The 23008-nt window shown below is 34.9% G+C and overlaps 4 protein-coding genes across 5 annotated transcripts; 2 read left to right on the top strand and 2 right to left on the bottom strand.

Moving 5' to 3' along the window:
- Window positions 1-1606: 1606 nt before the first annotated feature.
- On the top strand, window positions 1607-4380 carry LOC18046559 (B3 domain-containing transcription factor ABI3). The gene is made up of 6 exons (XM_006443599.2): window positions 1607-3313; window positions 3495-3587; window positions 3731-3831; window positions 3940-3986; window positions 4070-4146; window positions 4228-4380. The coding sequence occupies exons 1-6, from the start codon at window positions 1607-1609 to the stop codon at window positions 4378-4380; spliced, it is 2178 nt and encodes a 725-aa protein (XP_006443662.1).
- Window positions 4381-9189: 4809 nt separating this feature from the next.
- Window positions 9190-12803, bottom strand: LOC18046558 (LRR receptor-like serine/threonine-protein kinase RCH1). The gene is made up of 2 exons (XM_024189252.1): window positions 9811-12803; window positions 9190-9685 (listed from the first exon to the last, which is right to left on the bottom strand). The coding sequence occupies exons 1-2, from the start codon at window positions 12728-12730 to the stop codon at window positions 9195-9197; spliced, it is 3411 nt and encodes a 1136-aa protein (XP_024045020.1). The 5' UTR covers window positions 12731-12803; the 3' UTR covers window positions 9190-9194.
- A 2832-nt stretch (window positions 12804-15635) lies between these two features.
- On the top strand, window positions 15636-17826 carry LOC18046557. Its single transcript, XM_006443597.2, has 4 exons — window positions 15636-15997; window positions 16944-17005; window positions 17091-17195; window positions 17685-17826. Exons 1-4 carry the CDS (start codon window positions 15811-15813, stop codon window positions 17817-17819), a joined length of 489 nt encoding a protein of 162 aa, XP_006443660.1. The 5' UTR covers window positions 15636-15810; the 3' UTR covers window positions 17820-17826.
- A 329-nt stretch (window positions 17827-18155) lies between these two features.
- On the bottom strand, window positions 18156-20436 carry LOC18046556 (alcohol dehydrogenase 1). Of its 2 annotated transcripts, XM_024188179.1 has the most exons (11): window positions 20315-20434; window positions 20076-20212; window positions 19915-19961; window positions 19469-19794; window positions 19300-19382; window positions 19133-19208; window positions 18964-19025; window positions 18781-18876; window positions 18532-18693; window positions 18247-18420; window positions 18156-18211 (listed from the first exon to the last, which is right to left on the bottom strand). In XM_024188179.1, the coding sequence occupies exons 1-10, from the start codon at window positions 20349-20351 to the stop codon at window positions 18304-18306; spliced, it is 1143 nt and encodes a 380-aa protein (XP_024043947.1). In that variant the 5' UTR covers window positions 20352-20434; the 3' UTR covers window positions 18156-18211; window positions 18247-18303. The 2 variants fall into 2 exon arrangements, with proteins under 2 accessions (XP_024043947.1, XP_024043948.1); XM_024188180.1 differs by lacking the exon at window positions 18156-18211 and having other exon boundaries at window positions 18263-18420; window positions 20336-20436.
- Window positions 20437-23008: the final 2572 nt, after the last annotated feature.

The raw sequence follows: 23008 nt of genomic DNA, 5'->3' as shown, positions 1-23008 counted from the left end.
TAATTTATGTTAACAGAAAGTCATAAGATAATATTATTTATCCACCTCTACCAAGAGTGAAATTAAAGTTTAAAGTTTAAATCTTAAATATTGTTACATGTAAATATAATTAACTTGAATTTAAATGTTATTTTTTCTGAAGATCTTGAGAGATTATTAGTTCATTTCAAATTATTCTCATTGTCCTTTATCTTTTCTTTTTAACTAGAGTTATTATCATTTCACAACTTTAATAATTGTAATATATCAAATAATTGTCTATCATTTGTTACTGGATCTTTATAAAACCTATCATTTTATTATATTAGATAACATAAAGATATAATAATAAAATGATAGAATATAATATTATTAGTTGACGTAAAATTATAATTAACAAAATGATAGAATATAATACTTTTTATAATGATTTGATATATTATAATTTTTAAATTAATCAAACGATAATAATCCTTCCTTTCATTTTTTTTCTTGCGTTAAAGTATTAAATCAAGACATAAAGGAATTTTTATTAGAATTAAATAGGTGTATATATATATATATATATATTTGGCATGGGGAAATGGTGTTATTTGAAGAGGAAAAAAACCCTGAAAAATTGCAGTTATTGGTGATTATATCGTAGTTTTTTTTTTTTTGTTTAAACCACCCGATTTCCGGCGACCGCATTGGGCCCCGACTAATCCGGATTCGGGGTGTAGTCACAGTTAAGGCTCTTTATCGTAGTTAAAGTAAGCGATTTCTATTACTCATAAAGGCTGAGGCACCGCTGATTGGCACCATTCAGGTGAGAACGTATGGCTGGTGGCACAAAATCCGGAGTGAGGCTGAGAAAGTAGCGGCACGAGGTTTTGTTTTTCTTTTGTTTTGTTGTTTCTTAAATCTCTCTTCCTCTCTCTCTCTAAAACTAACCCATTTCTCTTTCTCTCTCTTCTTTAAACACTACTTTCTCAAAGTTAATTGTATTCTGTATAAGCCCAAAAAACTGATTTGAATTTATCCACAAAAAAAGGTTACACAATTGAAAGTTCTCAGAAAATTCCAGAAAACGCATGGGGGTTAAAAACTTGTTGATGATTTTCAGCATGTGGGTGGATGGAGTCTCCAGTCTCCGTATATTGTCTCTTCTCAAGGTGTGAATTTGGGTTGCCTGACTGAGAGAAATATTTGATGAGAAATTTTGTGAAGTTTTAATTTTATTTTTTTTGGGTATAATTTTGTTTTTGTGGTACGTTTGATGCTGTTATAAGTAAATAGTAGTAAAACAGAGTTTGGAGAAGGGAGAGGTCACTTTCTTTCATATGGGTTTAGATATTTGTTTATATTATCTTTGTTGTTGATAAAACCAGATGCTTTATGTTGCTTCTCTGTTGAGGATTTGATATCCAAAGCGGTTCCTTTCTCTCTTTGCTTCCTTAACCACACACAAAAACAATCTTCCCACTTGCGGTACTACTTGTCCATCCGTACCCAAAAGAACTAAAACCTTCACTCATTATTATCTCTTTCTCAAAATCTATCTGGTAACCACAGAATCTTGTTTCAACTTGCAAAGTCTATTTTTTTTTTTTCAGGCATATTTTCCTATACGAAGAAGCTTGAAACCATGAAGAATTTGCAACTGTATGGTGAAGATCTACATGTAAGATCCAAAATTGAAGCAAATAATCATACTGGGTTTCAAGCTATGACTGAAGAACAAGTGACGGGAGCTGGTGCTGAAAGAGAGATCTACATGCAAGATGATTTACTTGATGTGGATGACGCTTCAATCTTTTATGCAGACTTCCCTCCTCTGCCTGATTTTCCTTGCATGTCTTCCTCTTCATCATCTTCGTCAACTCCAGCAGCGGTGAAGGCTATTACCAGCTCGGCGTCCTCATCATCGGCTTCTTCGTCTTCTTCAGCAGCCTCTTGGGCGGTTTTGAGGTCAGATGCAGAAGAAGATGTTGACAAAAAGAATCATCAAGACCAATCAGGAGATGCTGCAACGCAGCCAGCTTTGTCTTCAACTGCTTCCATGGACATCAGCCAGGCGACTGATACCGGTATCAACGGTGTTGGTGTGGATTGCATGGACGTGATGGAGAATTTTGTTTTCATGGATCTACTTGATAACAATGATCTATTTGATCCTTCTTCGATTTTCAACCAAGACGATTCGCAGCCTTTTGAAGGGTATCAACAACAACAGCAGCAAAATCAGCCACAACACGAACATCGACAACAAGAACGTGATCAAGAGTTGATGATGCAGAGTAATAATGGAGATAATAGCAATGAGGATGGTGGTGCTTCGGATGATCTAGCCATGGTGTTCTTGGAGTGGCTGAAGTCAAACAAAGAAACCGTTTCAGCTGAAGACTTGAGGAACGTCAAAATCAAGAAATCAACCATAGAGTGTGCTGCTAAGCGCTTGGGTGGAGGCAAAGAGGCCATGAAGCAACTGTTGAAGCTGATTCTTGAATGGGTTCAAACTAATCACCTTCAAAAACGGCGCATGAGAGAAGCACTGCTCCCAGCCTCCAACAATAATAATAATCTTCCCCACCAACAACATTTTCAAGATACTTTCCAAAACCCTAACCCTAACCCTAACCCTAACCATATTCCAAACCCTAACCTCAACTGCAATCCTATCCCGCCTGAACCAAACCCTTGTTTCGCTCAGTCATCGTGGATCGGACAACCGTCTTTTATTCATGATCCGGCAACTATGGTGACGGGCTTTCCAACCCCGGCTGTTGGGTATATGGGTGACTCATTTGCAAATGGAATGTCTAATATCAACGGCCATGGCTATGCTGCGCCTCCGAGTGAATATCACATGCTTGAGACTACTCGATCTTGGCCAAATTCTCAGTTTGGATTGGCCTCAAATTATAACTCATTTTCAGATAACAATCTCCACCCGGCCCCGCTCCACCCGCAGGCTTTTACTGGGTACGGGAATCAGTATCCTTACCCGTATCTTCCAGGACATGGAGAACAGAGATTAATGAGGATGGGTTCCTCTGCGACTAAAGAAGCTAGAAAGAAAAGGATGGCTAGGCAGAGAAGACTTTCAACGCACCCCAGGCATCAGCATCACCACAATAACCAGCAAAACCAGCTTCAGGGTCAGAATGCGGACCAGCATGCAAGGTTTGGCAGTGACAATTGCAACCCTGCGGCACAGGCCAACTCTGGAAACTGGGTCTTTTGGCCAGCTTCTGCTGGTGGTCCGGCTGCTGTGTCACCCTTGTCGCCTGTAGATCGGCAGCCTATGCAACCACAGAATTACCAGCGGCAGCCTGCATCAGATAGACGACAGGTGGATTTTTTTTTCCCCGGTGGTTCTCTTTCTTTTGAGATAAGCGGCTGAGATTTGAACTGTTGTGATTATGTATGATTAGGGAAAGAGTACAATCGTTAAGTTGTTGAATAATTAATATCCCTATTTTATGGCAAAAAATAATGTGTTTGGGATTAAAGTGGATGAATTTATCTTTCAGGGATGGAAGCCTGAGAAGAACTTGAGGTTTCTTTTGCAAAAAGTGTTGAAGCAGAGCGATGTTGGTAATCTTGGAAGAATCGTGCTGCCAAAAGTATGTTTTTCCATTTTTTTCATTTTTCTTTCTGCTCTTTAATTTTATAAATTTCTCAAAGATCCATCTGTAAAGCTTAGCTTTATGGTTGATCATTTTGTCTTCTTTAAGGGGTTGATTAATGAGTATGTAAATATGTACAGAAAGAAGCAGAAACCCATCTCCCCGAGCTGGAAGCGAGAGACGGCATTTCTATTGCCATGGAAGACATTGGAACTTCTCGTGTTTGGAACATGCGCTACAGGTATTCTAAGATTAGCCTTCTTAATCGATTTCATTTTTCATTCTAATTTATTAGCATCAATTTCTAAATCATTATCTGTATGGGATTTTTTTCCTCTTGGAGTTTCAGATTCTGGCCAAACAACAAAAGCAGGATGTATCTCCTTGAAAACACAGGTGGGCATTTGATTTATAACATTAATTATAAAGCTTTCGGAAAGTATATTGCTCTCATTCTCATTCACGTCCCCATCTTTCAGGAGATTTTGTTAAAGCAAACGGACTTCAAGAAGGAGATTTCATAGTCATATACTCAGACGTCAAATGTGGCAAATATGTAAGAATTCAGCTCAATCATTTTCAACTTTTTTTTTCAAAATTAAATCTTATATAAAATGTTATTCGATCTCTTAATTAGTTGATACGAGGAGTGAAGGTACGGCAACCAGGGCCGAAATCTGAGACCAAGAGAACAGGAAAATCGCAGAGAAACCAGCATGCAAATCCTCCATCAGCTGCAATGGGTAATGGTTCGTCATCTTCTTTACAAGTCCCTCAAACAGTGAAGTAAGAGGGAAGAAACAAAGAAGTTAGATACCCAACAAACTCTTGCCACCTTTTCTGTCATGCATGAATATGAACAAACAAATGGACGGCCAGGATCGTCTTGGAGATGTTAACTTTTGTTATACCCATATATATATTTCTCCACCAACTCATACATCTTTGTTTTCTCCGTTAAATATTTATATCGCTAGCTGCTGCGAATCACAACTGCCTGTCGCAATTAAGGGCGCTAGTTTTGGGTAGCCCATGATCATGATCACACCTTTTGGTTTATGATCTTATTAGTACAGATATTTTATAATGTATGTTGTTTTAATATCAGGTGTGTATTAATTAAAAGTGTTATATATCACTGTGGTTGTCCTTTTCATTCTCTTTGAAGGCACACGATGCTGTATACTGTTTATTACTGTTATTTATATAAACTGTGCTGGCTGCTGCTACATTATACATATGAAATTAATAGTTTAATACTGATATTATCTCATGAGAGCCTCTACTCTAGCTGTTATTGCTGTGGGTTTAATTTGTAACAAAATTGGAATTTAATTTTTAAGTTACTTGGGAGGGATATAAGCCAGGTTGATAATTGTTAGGATATGACGGCTCTGCGAATCTCGGTAAAAGATTGCAAATTGAGATGACCGTTTCTTTTAACGGTGTTGACAAAGTAAATATTCGTTTATTAGAACTACTGCATTTTTTTTTTTATTTTTTGGAAACAAGCAGGAAGGAATTTAATTACCAACAATTAACAGGACGATATCATATCTATCTAGAAAGCAATATCTCTATGGATCGAAATCGTGTTTCTAGTGTTTTCTTCAGTTCTTTTGCATCATTTTGCACCGAATAATGATGTTTGTACCAAAAAGAGTGCAAAAATTAGTATAAAAATTATGATTTTTGTCATGGAGTAAATTAAATTTTCTTTGTTCTCTATAGTGATGGTTTATTATTATTTTTCACTAATTTTTGTGCACCTTTCCACCACCTTATTAATTAATTTTTTTGACTAGATCGGTAATGAATTTGTAGAAACTGATCTTATACGACTTATAATTTTTATATAAACTTTTAGTACCTCAAGTCTTAAAAAATGTCGTTGTAATTAATTAATGTTCCAAAAACAAACTATATGTAAAGAATGCGTTTGGCACATTATATTGTATTATACTGTATTGCAACCAACAAGCGTATAGATCAACTAGCATGGGGTTGTTCTAGCTTAACCAAGGTCTTTGGTTCGAGGCTTGGGAATGCAGCTGCGTTAAATACTTGTTGGGAGAGTTTTGCCGCCCTAGTGGTCCTACCCGGCTCGAATCTGCATTAGTCAGGGCCCAATGTGGTCTTCGGATACCATATAGTTTAATACAGCGAAAAAAAATATTGTATTGCATTAGCATTATATTATAATAATGTTGTACAATGTTTGGTGTTACACTATACTGTATTAATTTTTTGTTATTAATTTAAATTATATATTTTTAATATAATATTTATTAGTACCTAGAAAAATACTAAATATGAATTTTTAAATTTTAGAAATTTAACAATATTTTTTTGTATAAATGTAAAAAATATCATAGTTTTTTTCTAAAGATCGAAGCTCATATCCTTATATTTTGAGCAGCATAACATTTATTTTTCAGTATTTTCCAAATATATAACTTGTGAAATAAAGATCGAAGTAAATAATTTGATCAAATAATCTCTAAAAATTATCATAATGTAATGATATTTTATATTATTATTTTATTAATTTTAATTTTAAATTATATTATTTAAATTTATTCATATATAAATATCTATTATTAGTTATATGAAATTGTTAATAATAATCAATTTTTATTTATTAATTACTATAACATAATTAAATAATGCAATATTATGTTATATTTTTATTTTTATATATTATTAAGTACTTATTATTAGTTATATTAACTTATTAAATATTAATCAATTTTATATATTAATTTTTAAATAATTAAATAATACATTATTTAGTCATATTTTTAATATAATAAAAATAAAATATGAATAATAGATAATTAATTTATTAATTTATGTTAATAATTATGATGTAAAAATAAAAGAAAATAAAAATTCATATTACATAATATTATATTAAATTAAAAAGTTTTATTTATTATTAAAAAAAAAAAGCAAAACACTAATGTGTAATCTATTACAATTTCTTTCTAAATAGAGCATTGATATTAAGTTAATGTGAATAATATTTTAATACCCTATAATCCTATGTTCACACACCCAAAAGTCATCATCACTATAGGTTTAGATTTAGATACAAAAATGCCACAACAAATCTATATTCATGTTAAAATTTACAATTATTTAAAATGAAAGGAGAGAGATAAATAAGAAAAAAATACAATAACAAAAGTTCCATTGAGGTGATCTTTGGAGGACTATGTCTCTCTGATAAAGTGAAGAAGTAACTGGTTAACTCGTTTGCAAGCAGCGTTAGGGGAACAAAGAATTAAGAGTTGCATAAAAAATTTGTGGGATAATATCTTAGGCTCCGTTTGGGACAGCTTTTTAAGTAGAGCTTATTTAAGTAGAGATTTTGTTAGTAGAGCTTTTATAAATAGAGTTTTTACCCAAAAAAATTTAGTTGTTTGGTTGTCAATAACTACTTTTATTAAAAATTTATAAAATTATTTTAATAAATAAGTTTTTAAAGTTATGTTGTGAAAAGAATAAAATAAGATTGTTAGATAAGTAGAGAATATTTTAGATATTTTAACATTTAAAAAAACTTTTCAACCTCTACTCCCAAAAACCTAAAATTTGGGCTTTTGCTAGTAAAGAGAAAATAACTTATTTAAGTTTCAAAAGCTCTATTAGAAAAACAACCAAATAATAACAAAAATTATGATAAGAGCTTATGGGATTAAATAAGCACTTATGTCCATTAAATAAATCATATCAATCAGGCACTTAATGTAGCCTTGAAGTCGAATTAAAAAATTCACTCCAATAAATAAGGGCTTTATTGTTAAATATTGAAATAATTTATTCTCGGAAAACACAAAGAAGAAGATTTGAACCTTTACTTTAACGAGAGGCAAATTAAGAGAGAGCTAGCAGAGTTGCAGCTTGGCATGTAGCTCTCACAATAGTCCTTATGAAAAATATTTGGGCCTAATTATTTCTTTTAAAAATTTCGTATAATCATAGTAAATATAAGGCTACGGTTGCCTTGGAGTCGCTTTAAGTTAGAGCACAAATAACTACATATGCAAAATGATAAATAAAAAAAAAACACGTTATAATTTTGATCGTGTAATTATAAAAAAATATTTTATCGTAGAGTGATTCCAACATAGCCGGACCCTAAAAACAGATAATATTCATATTGTTCTTTAACACAATTTTTCATAATTTCTATACAATTAGTAACGTTCATATAAGTTCCAAAAAAAATTAATATATAGAACTAGAATTAATCATTTTAGTCTCAATGAATAAAATTCATTAAATGATTATTATAATTTAACCTGAATTAAAATAAGTACTTAATTTCACTTATTTCTTTTCTCTTTCCCCTTTTCTTCTCCTCTCATTTCTTTCAACTAAACATACAGTTAGAGTGCTCAACCAAATGATTTCCAATCAACTTTATTGATTGAACTACCGCCCAATTTTGAATATTAGTTTAAGATTTGCTTACTCCCCTACCTTTTTGAGAGAGGAGTGGGAGGAGAATATTTCATTTCGCCACTCCTGAATGATGAGACAAAAATATTACAACATATACAACCTTTAGAAGCTACCCTTTAGGCTATGGCCTAGTAAGCCTTGAAAAAACAAATTGTTGTTTTGCATTTTACACTGAATCACCTTAATTGATAAGTGATTCAACAACCATATATATAGTGTGATTTGCTGAGGCATGGAGAGAGAGCGAAAACGATTAGAAATTTGGAGAGATTTTGGGATGGATTGTTGAAAAACGAAGGTTCAATTTTCTTCTTAATTTTTGAATTTTCCATTTGAAGATGTATTACTGTGCCACCCCTTTTACCCAGAGGAAATGCCGGTATGGTATAATGAATTATTGGTACCACGGTAGGGACTAAATTAAAAAATATTTATGAACTATGCATTTAGATGTTGTTTTGTTAAAATGTTGTTAACCCATTTTCTAGTTGTCTTTTCCCCATTGGTCTCTTCTTTTCTTGTTTGAAAACTTTTTTTTTTTCTTTCAAATGATATATTTAAAATATCGTTAAAGACTCTTTAAATGAGATGTAAAATTTGATTTAAAGAGTTATATTAACGAAAAGAATTATAAAAGGCTGCTTTCTTTTTCCCAGGCAGCCGCTGGAGTATAGCACAGGCCCAATTCACACAATTATCTTGTTGTTTATGTATGCCCAATTCTTCCTGTCAATTTCACACGTGTCATAAATTTTCAATTGAATTCTTATAAAATGTAAAAATCCGTTTCCTGATGGAGAAGTTGCATTTTATGAATTGAATGGCACTGCTTTCTGATCAGTTTACTACATATGTTTTGGTTTGTAATTAGATAGCCGTCATAAATCGTATTATATGAGAAGTGTAACAAAACAAAAGAAGCGACCTCCATAACATATTTCTGAAGCATGTGGCGGAAATTAAATTGTCAAGACCAATAACCATAACAGAAACTCATATTTTTCTGCTTCAATTTTATTTCTGACTTTTACATAAGCAAACCGGAATTTTGAAACTTGGAACTAGAGTTAAAACATTTCTTTCTCTAAGTAACAATTAATACTACATTACAAAATAAGTTACTCTCATGATGAACTACTTGAAAGTAGTCTTGGAGGCAGAGGAGTATAGCAATGAAGATGCAGAAAAGCTTGTGTTGTTGCTTTGTGGATATAAATTTGGCATCATTGCTGTTGATGAAGAGTTGTTATTTTCTCGTTGCCCATTTGCTGAACCTTCGTTGGGAAGCATGTCAACTTTCATGCACTCTTCTCTTTCCTGCTTTATTTCCTTGATCATTGCTGCTACATCTTTCATTGTAGGCCTATCATCTGGGGTTGGATTCACACACAACAAAGCCACTCCTAAGGTCTGCAACATTTCCTCTATTTCAACTTCTGGACGCGCCCGCAAACTTTTATCAAGCACTTCGATAGCTCCTCTCTTCTGCCTTACCCAATCCACAATGTGAAGCCCTTCTGGTATTGTGGGATCAATTGGTTGCTTCCCTGTTAACACTTCTAACACAACAACTCCATAGCTATACACGTCACTCTTTTCTGTTATCTTCATCATGTAGCCATACTCTGCGTGCACAAATTGGATAAAATACAAACAGTTCCTAGTGAGCATTAACATTTTAAAGACATCAATGAAACAATTCTTGTTGATGTTAGTAAATGTGATGAAATTGCAAGTATTTTGAACTAACCTGGAGCTATGTAACCATACGAACCGGCAACAGTGTTAGAAGACCGAGCAAAATCTCCCTCAACAACAAGCTTGGCAAGCCCAAAATCAGCAATATAGGGTTCAAATTCAGGACCAATGAGAATGTTGTTGGCCTTAATGTCCCTGTGAACAATGGGAGGAACGCAGTCATGGTGTAAATAAGCCAAACCTTGAGCTGCCCCCAGTATAATTCGATACCTCAGCTCCCACTCCAAGCAGCTGTCTCTTCTTTCATGGAGAAGACTACCCAAACTCCCATTAGGCATGTAGTCATACATGAGCAGTCTTGTATTTCTATTCCAACAGCAACCCAAGAACCTAACAATGTTCTTATGGCGTATTGAGCCAAGAGTCTTTATCTCAGCTGAAAAGGAATCGCGAACGCCACCAATTCCAATCTTATCATTTTGACAATCATATTCTGCAGCCATTGTTGTTGGCCACAGCTTTTTCACTGCAATGACTTCGCCATTTTCCATTTCTGCTCGATAAACAATCCCTGAACATCCCTTTCCAATTACACTGTCTTCCACTAGACATTTCAAGACTTGTTCGACCGTGAAATTCAGCTTCTGAAATGGTGTGAGTTGCCAGGGCAATGAATTGCCTCCCATTTCTGAATCGACATCATCTCCTACCATTTTCCCGGCTCGAACAACAGCAAATGCCCCAAAGATTGCCAATGCTATAGTGAAGGTAACAAGCAATGCAATGGCAATTTTAAGTTTCTCTGACTTCCCAAAACCACCACCATTCCCCATTCCAACTGTTGTGGCATTGCTCAAGAAACATGACTCATGGCCTCTAGAACATAATCCCTGGTTTCCTGCCATCTCTGTTGCTGACAATTGTCGAAACAGCTTGCTATCTGGTAGATAGCCGGTGAAATTGTTGTAAGAGACATTTAGAGAAACCAGGTTGTCAAGCCCAGATAGTGCTAATAAATCACCTCCAAGCTTATTGTGCGAAAGGTCCAATATAGATAGTTTGTTTAGAGCGGAAATCTGAGGTGGAATTGCTCCTGATAATGCATTCCAACTTAAATTTAGAGAAATGTCAAGACCTTCAATTTCAAATAGCTCTACTGGAATTTTACCAGAGAGCTTATTGCTGCTAAGATCAAGCGATTGAAGACTTTCACAACGACCGAGAGAGGATGGAATTGCTCCAGAGAAGGAGTTCTTACTAAGAATAAGCCTATTAAGCGATGCAAGTTGGCCAAAACTTTCAGGAATGAGACCTACAAATTGATTTACAGAAATGTCTAGTACCTGAAGCCTAGTGAGTGAAGCTAAAGAGCTAGGTAAAGTGCCCCCAAGGGTATTGTTGCTTAGGTTCAACATCTGTAGTTGAGTGCAATTGCCAAGCTCATCTGGAACTGACCCACTAAGATGATTTTCCGACAAATCAAGGAAATTGAGATTATTGAGGAACCCAATTTCTTTTGGAATGACTCCTCGGATTCTATTATTTACAAGTCGGAGTCTAATAAGAGAACTACAATTACCAATCTCTGGAGGGATCAAACCTGAAATGCCATTAGAAATCAATAGAAGCTTTGTTAAATTTTGAAGCTGAAATAGGCCAGGATGTAAGCTTCCAGTGAGTGCATTGTGTGACAAGTCTACGGCTTCAAGGCTCCTGCAATTAGCTAATGTGGATGGAATGCTTCCTTCCAGCTTGTTCTGCCAAGCAAAGAAGACTGTGAGCTCTGTTAACATCCCAAGCTCTGCTGGAATAGAACCCGATATCTGATTAGTATCGAGCTGTAACTGTAAGAGGCTGGTAGCATTGGAAAGCACTGGTGGGATTGAACCAGAGATGTTGTTGTTACTCAACATAAGCTCTTCAAGATTCGAGAGGTTTCCAAAAGACTGCGGTATGCTTCCGGAGAAAAAATTTAAAGAGAGATCAATAGTCTTCAAGCTTCTGCAGTTACCTATTTCCTCAGGAATCGCCCCATCAAAGTTGTTTTGCCAAAGTAACATTTTCTCCAGCTTTTGCAGCTTACCCAACTCTCGCGGTAGAGAACCTGAGAGATCATTCTCATAGAGAAACAAATCAACAAGCTCAGAGCAGTTGCCTATTTGCGGAGGGATCTCACCAGAGAGCATAGTAGTGTAAACTGATAGTGATTGAAGCTTGCTCAGTTTCCCCAGCGAAGCTGGCAAGGAACCGGCTACTTTAGTGTCGGCAAGGCCAACCACCAACAAATTCTGGCAATCTCCAATCTCATATGGGATTTTTCCTGCGATGTCTTTGTTTCCCCCAGCACGAATAACTTCTAGGTTTACCAGTTTTCCTAGCTCAACTGGAAGATTCCCACTTAAATAGTTATCGAATAGGAGGAGATTTTTGAGTTTGATGCAAGCACCAAGCTCTTTTGGAATCTCACCAGTAAGCTGGTTGGAGTTCAAAATCAAGTCCTGAAGATTAATGACCTTCCCTATGCTTGAGGGGACACCACCAACAAGACTGTTTGAACTAACATCAATAGTTGTTAGTTGAGTGCAGTCTCCTATATCAGGTGATATTGGTCCAGTGAGATTAGAACCAGAAATGATGAGCTTTTGAAGGAAAGAAAGAGAAGAAAGATTTGAAGGAAAGGGAAGTTCAAGCTCAATTGATTGGATGTTGATTTCAGTGACAAAGTTTTGAGGAGAACAAGTAATATGCGACCATTTGCATGGATTGGAATCTGAAGGATTCCAATTAGATAAAGCTGAAGGTATTGAAGAAGACTTGTGAAGCCAAGAAAGTAATGTAACAACTTCAACATTTGCAGCACAAGCAAGAGATGGTAAAAGAGAAATAAGAAGGAAACTGATAAAGGATTGGCCCAGCATTGGATTGTGATGGTGCCGGTGTTTCTTGGAGAGTTGTTGCCTCGGCATCGGCATTGCCAATTTGCTTCAAATCCCAAACCACGCTTCTTGGTTTTGCATTGGGTCTCTCTTTTCTGTCTGCTCACTCTTTCTTGTGATTCTTTTATCAAATTCACTCTACTGATGCTGCTACTGCAATTCTATTTAGTATTTGCTTTGCAAGCAAGTAATAAAAGGATTAGACAAAAAGAAGTGCAAAAAAAAATAAAAGATTGGCAACCACTCCACACTACCCTCACCATCAACTTTGCCTCGGGGTTCTGTTCCTTTGCTACATTTTCTAGTCTTTTGTGTCTTAATAGGCCTTATTACTTCACTCATTAACAGATACACCATGTGTTTTTGCATTGTTTTCCTCAATATGGTGTCTGTTTTATTGTTGGTAATCGCGCCACTGCTCCTTTGAAGGACAAGTCACAGCACCATTGATTCTTACTCTCAGAAGAAAATTTTGGTTTCAAAATTTCACAAAAGCTGTTTCCTTAGTGTTTCTCATCATAACAATATGCGATTTATGAATGACAATTTATAACTACAGCTGGCTAGCATCTGTAATTTCAATAATTTCCCATATCAAATTTTTGTCCACTTTGTATTTCTCTTCTCACAAACAAGTAGCTATGGCCAATATAATTGTATAACAAAAAAGCAAATTATGCTACACAGTTAACAAGAATAGCATATAATCTTTTTATGGGACAGATGAAACGCTGAATGCAAAGCATTTGTATTACACTTGGTAATAATCACAAAAACAGATCCACACACACGCATCATCTTTTCTTTGTCCAGTTATACTTGGCTACTCTGTTTCTTTTACAGATATGTACATATATTCAATATTAGTGTGAACACAAGTACTATTGGGTTTCCAACCACAACTATTTCCTCTATTCATTATATCAATTGATTTGAGTTTTTTTTTTTTTTTTTTTTAAACCCAAAAAAAAAGGGCTACAGTAAGCTTTGTTTCCTAGATTACCCGGCCCTAGCTTGTAATTGGCTCAATAACCAAAGGTGCTCTAGGTCACAAAAAGTCAAAAAATTAATTTACTGTAACAATATTTAGCACATCTTTTGACTGTTGCTTTGGTGCCAGTAATAAACATAAGGTTATAAAAACAGCTAGCACAAAAATAAAGTGTAACTCGAGCCAAGTGTCCTGAGAAAGTAGCTACCAAGAGAAAAATATTTATAGTAGTGAAACTAATATTTGAACATAAAGGAGGAAACGGGAATTTTTAAGTGTTGAAATTTAAGAATGAAGGGCATCCCTGATTTTGAGGGTAAATCATGTGGGTGAAGTAAAGTTTAGCTATTGGCTTTAATTAGCTTGACTAAACCTGCACTTTTTTAAAAAAAAATATTTAATGAAAATATACATGGTAAGGTTTGCTTAAAATATATTCAAATGCAGCATGTAGGTCCAGCAATTTGAAGATAAACAAAGGTGCCCCGAGCCCAGAGTTCCAGGGAGTGACCTTGGGAACTCCCACTGTGGAATCTACACACGTTTTGTTTTGACGAAATCCTTTTTAAAATCTTCCCACAACGATCATCTCTCCTGCTCACTCAAGTTTGAAAAAGAAGGTGCCATTACCGATTAGCCCCTTTAAACTTTGTGAAGATAATAAGATGTTCAGAACCACACTCACACCTTCATGGCTAAAAGAGGCTAACGCTATATAATACACTGCACAATTCTTTCTTCGTTTCATGAATTTTGGAGAAATATGAAAATTTTCAGCTTTATGTACCAAAAAAAGAATTAAAAGAATTCTGGTAATATTTCTCATCTAAAGAAGTCAATCATCAATCAATCATAGCAGTATTAAAAGTTTTAGAGCTGATAGTTTCGGTAGATTTCTAATTTATAAATTTTAATTATACGTGAGATTACAATGAATTTTTCCTTTTTTTTCCTCTTCAAAATAATCTTTCAAGTAAACAAATCATGAGCACATTTTGGGCCTCGGTCATGTGATAAGGGCTCCAATAAACAGGCCCAAAACAATGATCTAAAATTGGTAGAGTGGGACTATTGGCACCCCTTTAAATATCTCTCAACACATCTTTTCTTTATTAACCCCATTAAAATATTTAAAAATATTATAAAATTCTTTTAACACCCCTTTAATGACAAAAATACCCTTAATTTAAATTTATTAGTATAAACCCTATTGTTTAATTTTTGATCCCTTGATTGTGGATAAAATTTAATTTTTGATCCATTGTTTAATTTATTAGTATAAAATTGTCTAATATTGTCATTGACTAGCTAGATCAATTATTTCTTGTGTGGTAACTTCAAATACCAAATCCTTAAAAGCATTTATATTAGTTTTGTATGGTGTTGCCCAACCTTCTGCACATGGTTCATGATACTTGATCCAACCATTCGCAATAGGAGGAATAGGTGAAGTTGGAAGCATGAACACCTGCAAAAAAAGCCATAGAAAAATTAGTCCAATAATAAAGATATTGTAGCATAATTTGAATTTCTAAAGTTTTACATGCCTCTATGAAATGACTTCTATTAATAAATATAATAGTAATGATTTTATGTGAGGGGCATGATAATGGAACAAATCTAAGAGGAATGAATGATTTTATGTCAATGATAAATTGATAATATCAATGATTCTATTAACAAATCCAATAGCAATAAGGAATTTTTAAGGGGGAAAAAATTATTTGATTTTGAAATTCGAAATTGTCTTATTATGTAATTTTAATAAAAATTAAAATTACAAAATAATTAAAGGGGGTGTTAAGAGGTTTTTAGTGGGGTGCCAATAGTCCCACTCAAATTGATAATGGGTGACAACAATCTTCTGTGGGCCCATTGCCTCCAAGATTTTGAGGCTGAAAAATCCGTCGTTCCCTTTCGGCTTTTGGCATTCTCTTCTTCTCTCTTTTTCGAACAAACAAATAACTGAGCTAGGCAGAGTTTTGAATACAGTCCAAGTTTCTCGTAGCACTTGTACAAAAAGTTTCATTGCAAGATCGTTAATTTTCTTTCTTATACGTACAATTGCAATTTTAAATTCTGAAGGAATCCACGAGTATACATACATAGTTAATATATATATATCATGGCTTCTGCACTTATTCTCCATAATATTTGTTGCGTTTCGCCCTACTCTCCACTTCTTCACTCGAATTCATTATTGAAGTCGAGGAAGCAATCCCTGCTGTCTTATACCCAAACCAGGGACCTGAAGATTCGCAAACCTCGCTCTTTCACTGTTGTCTACGCTGCTCAATCCAATTTCTTGAAAGGTTAACTTCACTCATTTTCTTAACTTTGTTTTTTAAATAATTTTGTGCTTTTTTTTTTGTCTTTTTATTTCTTTTTCTTGAATTGGGTATGGATAAATTTTGGAATTTAATGTAATGATAGCAATTTGAACTGATGCATGTTAGTTTGTCATATGGTTATGGTTCTTTGTTAGTTTATGATATGTGATTGCTTCATACATATGGTGAAACCAGGAAACTGAGGCTTTGGGACTTCTGATGAAAACTTGATTATTTTTAGGAAGACTTAATATATTGAGAGAATTTGCTGCCTGTAAGTAGCAAACAATTAAGAATTGAAGTCTTTGATTGTAGACCATAATGCAATGTGACTCCTCTCCATTGATGATTCTAATTAAAGAGTACTTTGAATCATCTTTTTATTCTTCAGCTGCTTAACCTGTTCGGTGGTTAATTAGTTGTATGAATTTAAGTGAGACTAGCCAAGTTTGTCAATTTTGTTTTCAAGCTGTTTTTGAAGATATTTCTGGATAATGTGGAGTTCGAGATGATGTGGACGTCTCTGTTTTGTTTTGTACGAGTTTAGTGAAGTTCATATTAAGAAGATTAGGTTCTCCAATTCATGAACTTTTACCAGCCAATATTCATTTTTTGCAACCTGCCAACAGCTCATCTCCTTGAATTGTTTTAGGGTAGACTGTAGGGCAAGATCTAATTGTCAAATTATTTAAATCCTCGGTGATCATATTCTGAGAGTAAACTTGTGCTGTATTTTTCTCGTAGTCATTAAATGATGAGATACTTTTGTTTCTTCTAGAAAGTTGTGACCTCATATTTAATTCCTGGTTGGTCCCTTTTATACAAGTGCACAGGCTCTGGTCCTGCTAATTTAAGTAAACAACAGAGTACATGTGAATTTCTTTGCTCATATTCTCTGCTAACTCTCATTAAGAATTCTGTTAAATAGCTGTTCAAACCGTCTGGAAGGTTGCGAAGGATGGAATTGAAGTTGGAACCAATATGGTGCCTGTAAGTTGATTTTTTCTTGCTTCCAATTTTTCCCTTTGATATGAAGGTTACCAGTTAATAGTATTTTGTTACTTTTTGTTGCTAGGAAACTGTACCAAGACCAGTTGCAAGGATTTCCATAACAGTAGTTGCACTGAGTGTTGCACTTTATGTACTCAAGTCATTCCTCTCTACTGCTTTCTTTGTGCTGGTATGTTGCTGTACTTTAAGTGAGATTTAATGTGATAACTTTATCCGCTCCATTTCAAACATGGCTGGTTATCAACAGCTTCACCATGTTGCTCATGTGATGTGCATATTTCAATCAAGGGGCACGTAACGGCTAGGAGTGTATTTATTTATATTTAAGCATCATGATTCTGAATTTTGGCCAATTTTGGTGAGTTGAAAATTTGGCGACACTTCATAGTTTCTCCTGGGATCCCACAATTTGGGCAGGTTCAAGAGTATTCATCCCCTGCTTGAATATCATTTTCAGTAAATTTGTCAGTGTTCTTCTTAAGCTGGCGGATCAGTTTTGATTTGAGGCAGACACCAAGTTGCTTAAAATATATGAACTTGTTATGGTTTATTTCTTTTTTCCTTGGAACTAGGTTTGTTTGGCCTTGTGACTTCATTTTTGCAATTCATTAAATTATATCTTAATTGCACTGAATAGTATATTCTCTGTGACAAACAGGCCACAATGGGACTTGCATATTTCATATACATTGCTTTGAACAAAGATGATCGACCAAAAGGAGGTGCAGATTCCACACCCACAGAGGAGGATCCCGTGGAAGAAGCTAGAAGAATAATGGAAAAGTACAAGTGATGGCTGCAGTAACAGTTTAACTAGTTGCAAATCATTTAAATTTTGTTTGATTCAATTATCTAAGAAAAGTTGCAATGTCGCACCCAATAGAGGTAATAAACAAGTGCTTAATTATGGATTATGTATATAATTTATTATTATTATTAGATGTAGGGCTGGCAATATATTGACAGAAAAGAAGGTAAATTTGTCTTGAACTTGCATCGACGCCTACGTCTAGTCTACTCCGCATTAGACATTACCATTTAATATTTGTTTTGATTTCAAGTGAACATACATGTACAATCACATTACCTTTCTTGGCGTTATACTTGAGTTTAAACAACAAAATAAAAATAAATAAACGAACTTAAAAGCTTTATTTCCGAACTTGAAAGACATATACTTAGGGACTGATGCATCAAGTTACAAAGATGAAGTCAATAGCAGGTGCTTGAACACCTACTATTGTTATTTACTTGATTATTCTTTCCCTTTTTCACTCCTAGTCTTCCATGCTGATAATGCACCTCAAACCCTCCCCTTTCACCATGTACTCGAAGGCTTTATTGATTTCCGAGAAAGGGATGCGATGGGTTATAAACTTCTCTAGTTCCAGTTGCTGCGCCGTATTGTGACAACAATAATTTCCAGATGGTCAAATTGATGGCAATTAACAACGAATAATAATAACACATCTAAAACTTGTTCTTGAAGAAGAAAATCGGATTACCTTGTTCATGTACATATCAACGACAGAGGGCAGATCAGTCCGCGGTTTGTAGTTCCCGAAGAAAGTTCCTTTGAGGGTTCTTTCGTTAAGTACATTGATTGGCTTGGTCATGAACACTGCATCCTTACTGGGCACTCCAACGAGCACAGCTACACCCCATCCCTGCATTGTTCGAAATTCAAAGTTCAGCACAGCCAGAATTGCATCCATGCACCATTAACAATGAATAGAGAGCGCTTATTGACATACATCATGAACACACTCGAAGGCTGAGATCATGTTATCAATGTTGCCGGTGCACTCCACACTTCTGTCAACTCCACCGTTCGTCATCTCTGCAATTACCTGTAAGATTTTAAAGTGCTATTGAAATAAGGTGCTGGTATTTCCACAAAATGATTCGGTGATGGAGTGTAGATCACGAAACTAAACCTCTTGAATTGGTCTGTCGTGCTCACTGGTGTTGACAAAATCAGTTACTCCAAACTTTTTGGCTAACATGCAGAGAGAATAAAGCAATAGATTAGTTTCAATTTCTCCTTTAAACAAACTTTAATTTCCCACATTAGATAAGGATCAATAAGGAAATAACTAATGTTACCTTCCTCAAACCTCTTGGAGCTCCTATCAACACCAATAATTCTTGATGCTCCAGCAATTCTTGCACCTTCTGCAGCCTAGAGCACATATGGACCAGTAAGAGCAGCTCTATCCATGAGGAATTAAGGAGAACCATCTACATGATTCACAGATTTGTCTAAAACTCACTGCTAAACCAACAGCTCCGAGGCCAAAGACAGCGACTGACGAACCCCTTTCAGGTTTTGCCACATTTAGAGTTGCACCTAGCCCTGAAACTCATGGAGCGGTTAGGTCATTTTACCAAGGAGAAAAAATAAAATAAAATAGTTGAAAACAATTTTTTACAAAGAATAACCTGTTGAGACGCCACAACTGAGAATGCAGACTTTATCCAAAGGTGCCAGAGGATTGATCTTTGCAACGCAGCCTGAATGAACGACAGTGTACTCGCTAAAGGTGGATGTTCCAAGGAAGTGATTTACAGGCTCCCCATTGATCGAAAACCTAGATTGTCCATCAGCAAGCATGACTCCCCTGACTGAGTTTATTCTCAAAAGGTCACACATATTGCTTACATCGGACCTGCAGTGTCTACAATCCCCACACTCCCCTGTAAATACCGGGAGTACATGATCCCCTACTTCAAGGTCTGAAACACCTTCCCCAAGACTTTCCACAACCCTGTTATAAGATTGAACTTAGCTATGATAATTATAAGTTTGAATTTGTAACATGAACGAATTGATCAAGAAAAACAGTTCTGATGCAATTTAATTCAACAGGATTCACATTGCAGCATACCCTGCTGCTTCATGCCCAAATATGCGAGGAAACAAGGGTGTCTGACCCTGAAAACCAAAAACAAAATTCCTGGGGTTAAAAGAATTATGCTTTTGGCTTAGCATTTCAATGATCTGCGGGGGCGTGGGAAGTAGAGTATATTATTGTCAATTGTGACAGACCTTGGACTCCCAGAAATAGAGATCAGTGCGGCAAAGAGAGGTGTATTTGATCTTGATCCTCACTTCCATGGTCTTTGGAGGAGCAACCTCCACATCCTGAATGATCAGCGGCTTCCCTGCTTCCCAAGCAACCGCCGCTGCAAAAAATCAAATATGACAAAAAGAGAAAAAAACATAAAAAAAAAATGAAAAAGTTAGATCAAGTGGTCAAATTCATTTCGACAATGTATATAATATACCTTTGCAGGTAAGAATAAGACCAGCAGTGCTCGACATTGGTGATGATTCCCAATGAGAATGAACACAAAGCTAAGTATTGTTAAAGATAAGGAGCTTTATTAATTGTGAACCATTTATTAAGCACATGTTTTCGTCGTGGCCACAATCTTCCTCCACAGCAAAATCAAATAATGCCAAACCTTTCAAGTTTCAACACGTGATCTATGGACCCTGTGCAGAAGGTTTAGTCTAAATCCAATGATAAGTAGAGAAACGTTACTGCGTAGGATGATGATCGCTATGTATTTGGACTGAAGCAAAAGAGACGAATATCAATAGGGTCCAGTTATTTTGGAACCACTTTAAAATTGAGTACTCCTTCATAACAACGATCATAGTTATAACATGTTTTTATTAGTTATCACTTTACGTGTGGGTATAATTCGTGCTCTACTTTAAAGCAGCTCTAAAATAACCGTGATGGTATCAATATTTCCACGCCAGCCACTAACTAATTTCTTATGGATGATATTTCTATTTTTTTTTCTTTTTTTTCTTTTTGGCCCTCAGCTCTCAAGTAACTTTGAATTTAAAATTTGGTTTGAAAATTAAAATATTATTGAAAACCTATTTTTAATAATTTTATAGTACACGCTATTGATATAATATTTGAACATTGTTTTAAATTTAAAAAACTGTGAAAACGTGTTTTATATTTTAAGATAATAATATGTCAAGAGGAATGAAGATAACAGATCAAGGGTTTCGAACCCAGGTATACTTAAAAATGCAACAAAGCCCAATTCATTTTCCTAGTGTGATTCCACATTGCTCTTGCACGCTGGACAGCAGAGGCTGAGGCCTGTGTGGTCCGGTACCCATTCTTTGGGGATAGGTTTATCATAGTTAACTTGTTTGGACGTGTGGTGAGGTAATTGGCTGCCAAATCCTAATTATTAATATATTTGTTAACATTTGTAGTTGGGCTTTAGTAGCTTAATAAAAAAATTTTCCCAACTTCTACTCTACAGCTATAGCTTTTACTCCACAATAATTGCAACTTAAAAGATACAACACTTCACTCTCAAACATACTCAGTATGTTCTTTAGTGAATAGTGTGATCTCGCTTGAATTCACATGCATTTGAAATAGGTTTAACCCATCAGCTATGAATGTAAAGACAGTAAGGTGGTATTGTATATGACAAAGTGTTTTAATTGCCACGCATAAACCCACATCACATGCATTTTAATCACAGTCTTCTGCTCAAACCTACTCTAGGGTCTCTCTTCCCTTTGTTTGTTACTTAGCTTTTGATTGTGGTATCTAAAATTATTTATGGAGATAGATTCTCAATTTTAACCCATTTATATATAATGAGACAGGAGAGAAAATGGTAGAAAAAGAAAATAAAAGCGGAGTATGTGAGTATTTCGGTTATTCAGTATTTTTGTTATTTTTTATTAGAGATATAATTATATATTTTGTTAGGTTGTTTTAGTCTACACATATTTAATAAAAAGTCTACTGGGTTATGAATTCATATAGGCAAGGTTTTTACCCCAAACTTGGGGAAATATAAATGCTTATCACAATTATAATTTTATTTTGTTAAGGCGGTGCTATATATCAATTTCTCCCAAGTTTGGAATGATATGAAAATATGTGAATTTAGGCGGCTGTCAACTTATAGTTTATCGAAAGTGGTTTTCATAATTGTCTAATTACTTGACCAGCAACAAGTCCTTAAATAATAATAAGGGTGACGCTATATACACTCTAAAAAAGTATTTAAATCCACTAAAAAAGAAAAGAAAATTAAATTATAAACTCATTAAAAGTACATAAATTTGTTTCACATCATTTACAATATATTTTCTTTCGTCTCAATATTTAAGATAATTAATTAGAGTTTAGATAGTTCGTCGTTACCCTCCTCTTCTTGTTGAGATTATCCTACATCGCTTGTGAATGGGGTTGGTACTGACTTTATAAGTGTAAGAGAAAGGCTCAGCAATTCACCCATGAGCTAGCTTTTGGGGTTGAGAAAGTCGCAAGACCAGCTAATGCTAGTATTAGAATGCGAGGTTGTGTAATTTTATTACCTGTGTGGTTAAGATAGAAGAGTCTTTAACGTGCATGATTAAACTATAGTAATGGAACCCATTAAAGAAGAAATTGTTAAATTCACTGATTCAAATGATAAGAAATAGGCTCAATTGAACCAGAAAACTATTGGTACTATTAGGTCGCGGATTGATTAAAGTATGTATCACCATGTCACGAAGGAATCTAAGGTTGATTTTCCTTAGAGGAAATTAGAAAGAGTTTATAAGTAGTTGGCAGCAAAGAACAAGCCAATTTAGTAAAACTAACTATTTCCCTCTTTGATATATGTCATTCTTTGTATAAGATTAGATATTGCTCATATAGTTGTTATAGTCAGTCGATTTCTCTCTAATCTAGGAAAAATACATTAGATAATAGTGAAGTAGATTCTTAAATATCTCAAAGGCACTTTTAGAACATATTTATATTTTGGTGTGACAAACATATGTTACAAGTGTACATAGATATAGATATAATAGGAGATGTTGATTCCAAAAAATCCATATCAGGATATTTGCTCACCTTTGCAGGGAAGCAATCTCATAGTAGTCTAGACTTCAGCAATGTGTTGTTTTGTCTACCACAGAAACAAAATACATTGTGA

Source organism: Citrus clementina, unplaced genomic scaffold, assembly GCF_000493195.1.
Source record: "Citrus clementina cultivar Clemenules unplaced genomic scaffold, Citrus_clementina_v1.0 scaffold_3, whole genome shotgun sequence".
Taxonomy (NCBI): Eukaryota; Viridiplantae; Streptophyta; class Magnoliopsida; order Sapindales; family Rutaceae; genus Citrus; species Citrus x clementina.
Note: the sequence above shows the minus strand (reverse complement) of the source record. Positions and strands in the feature narration are given on the sequence as shown.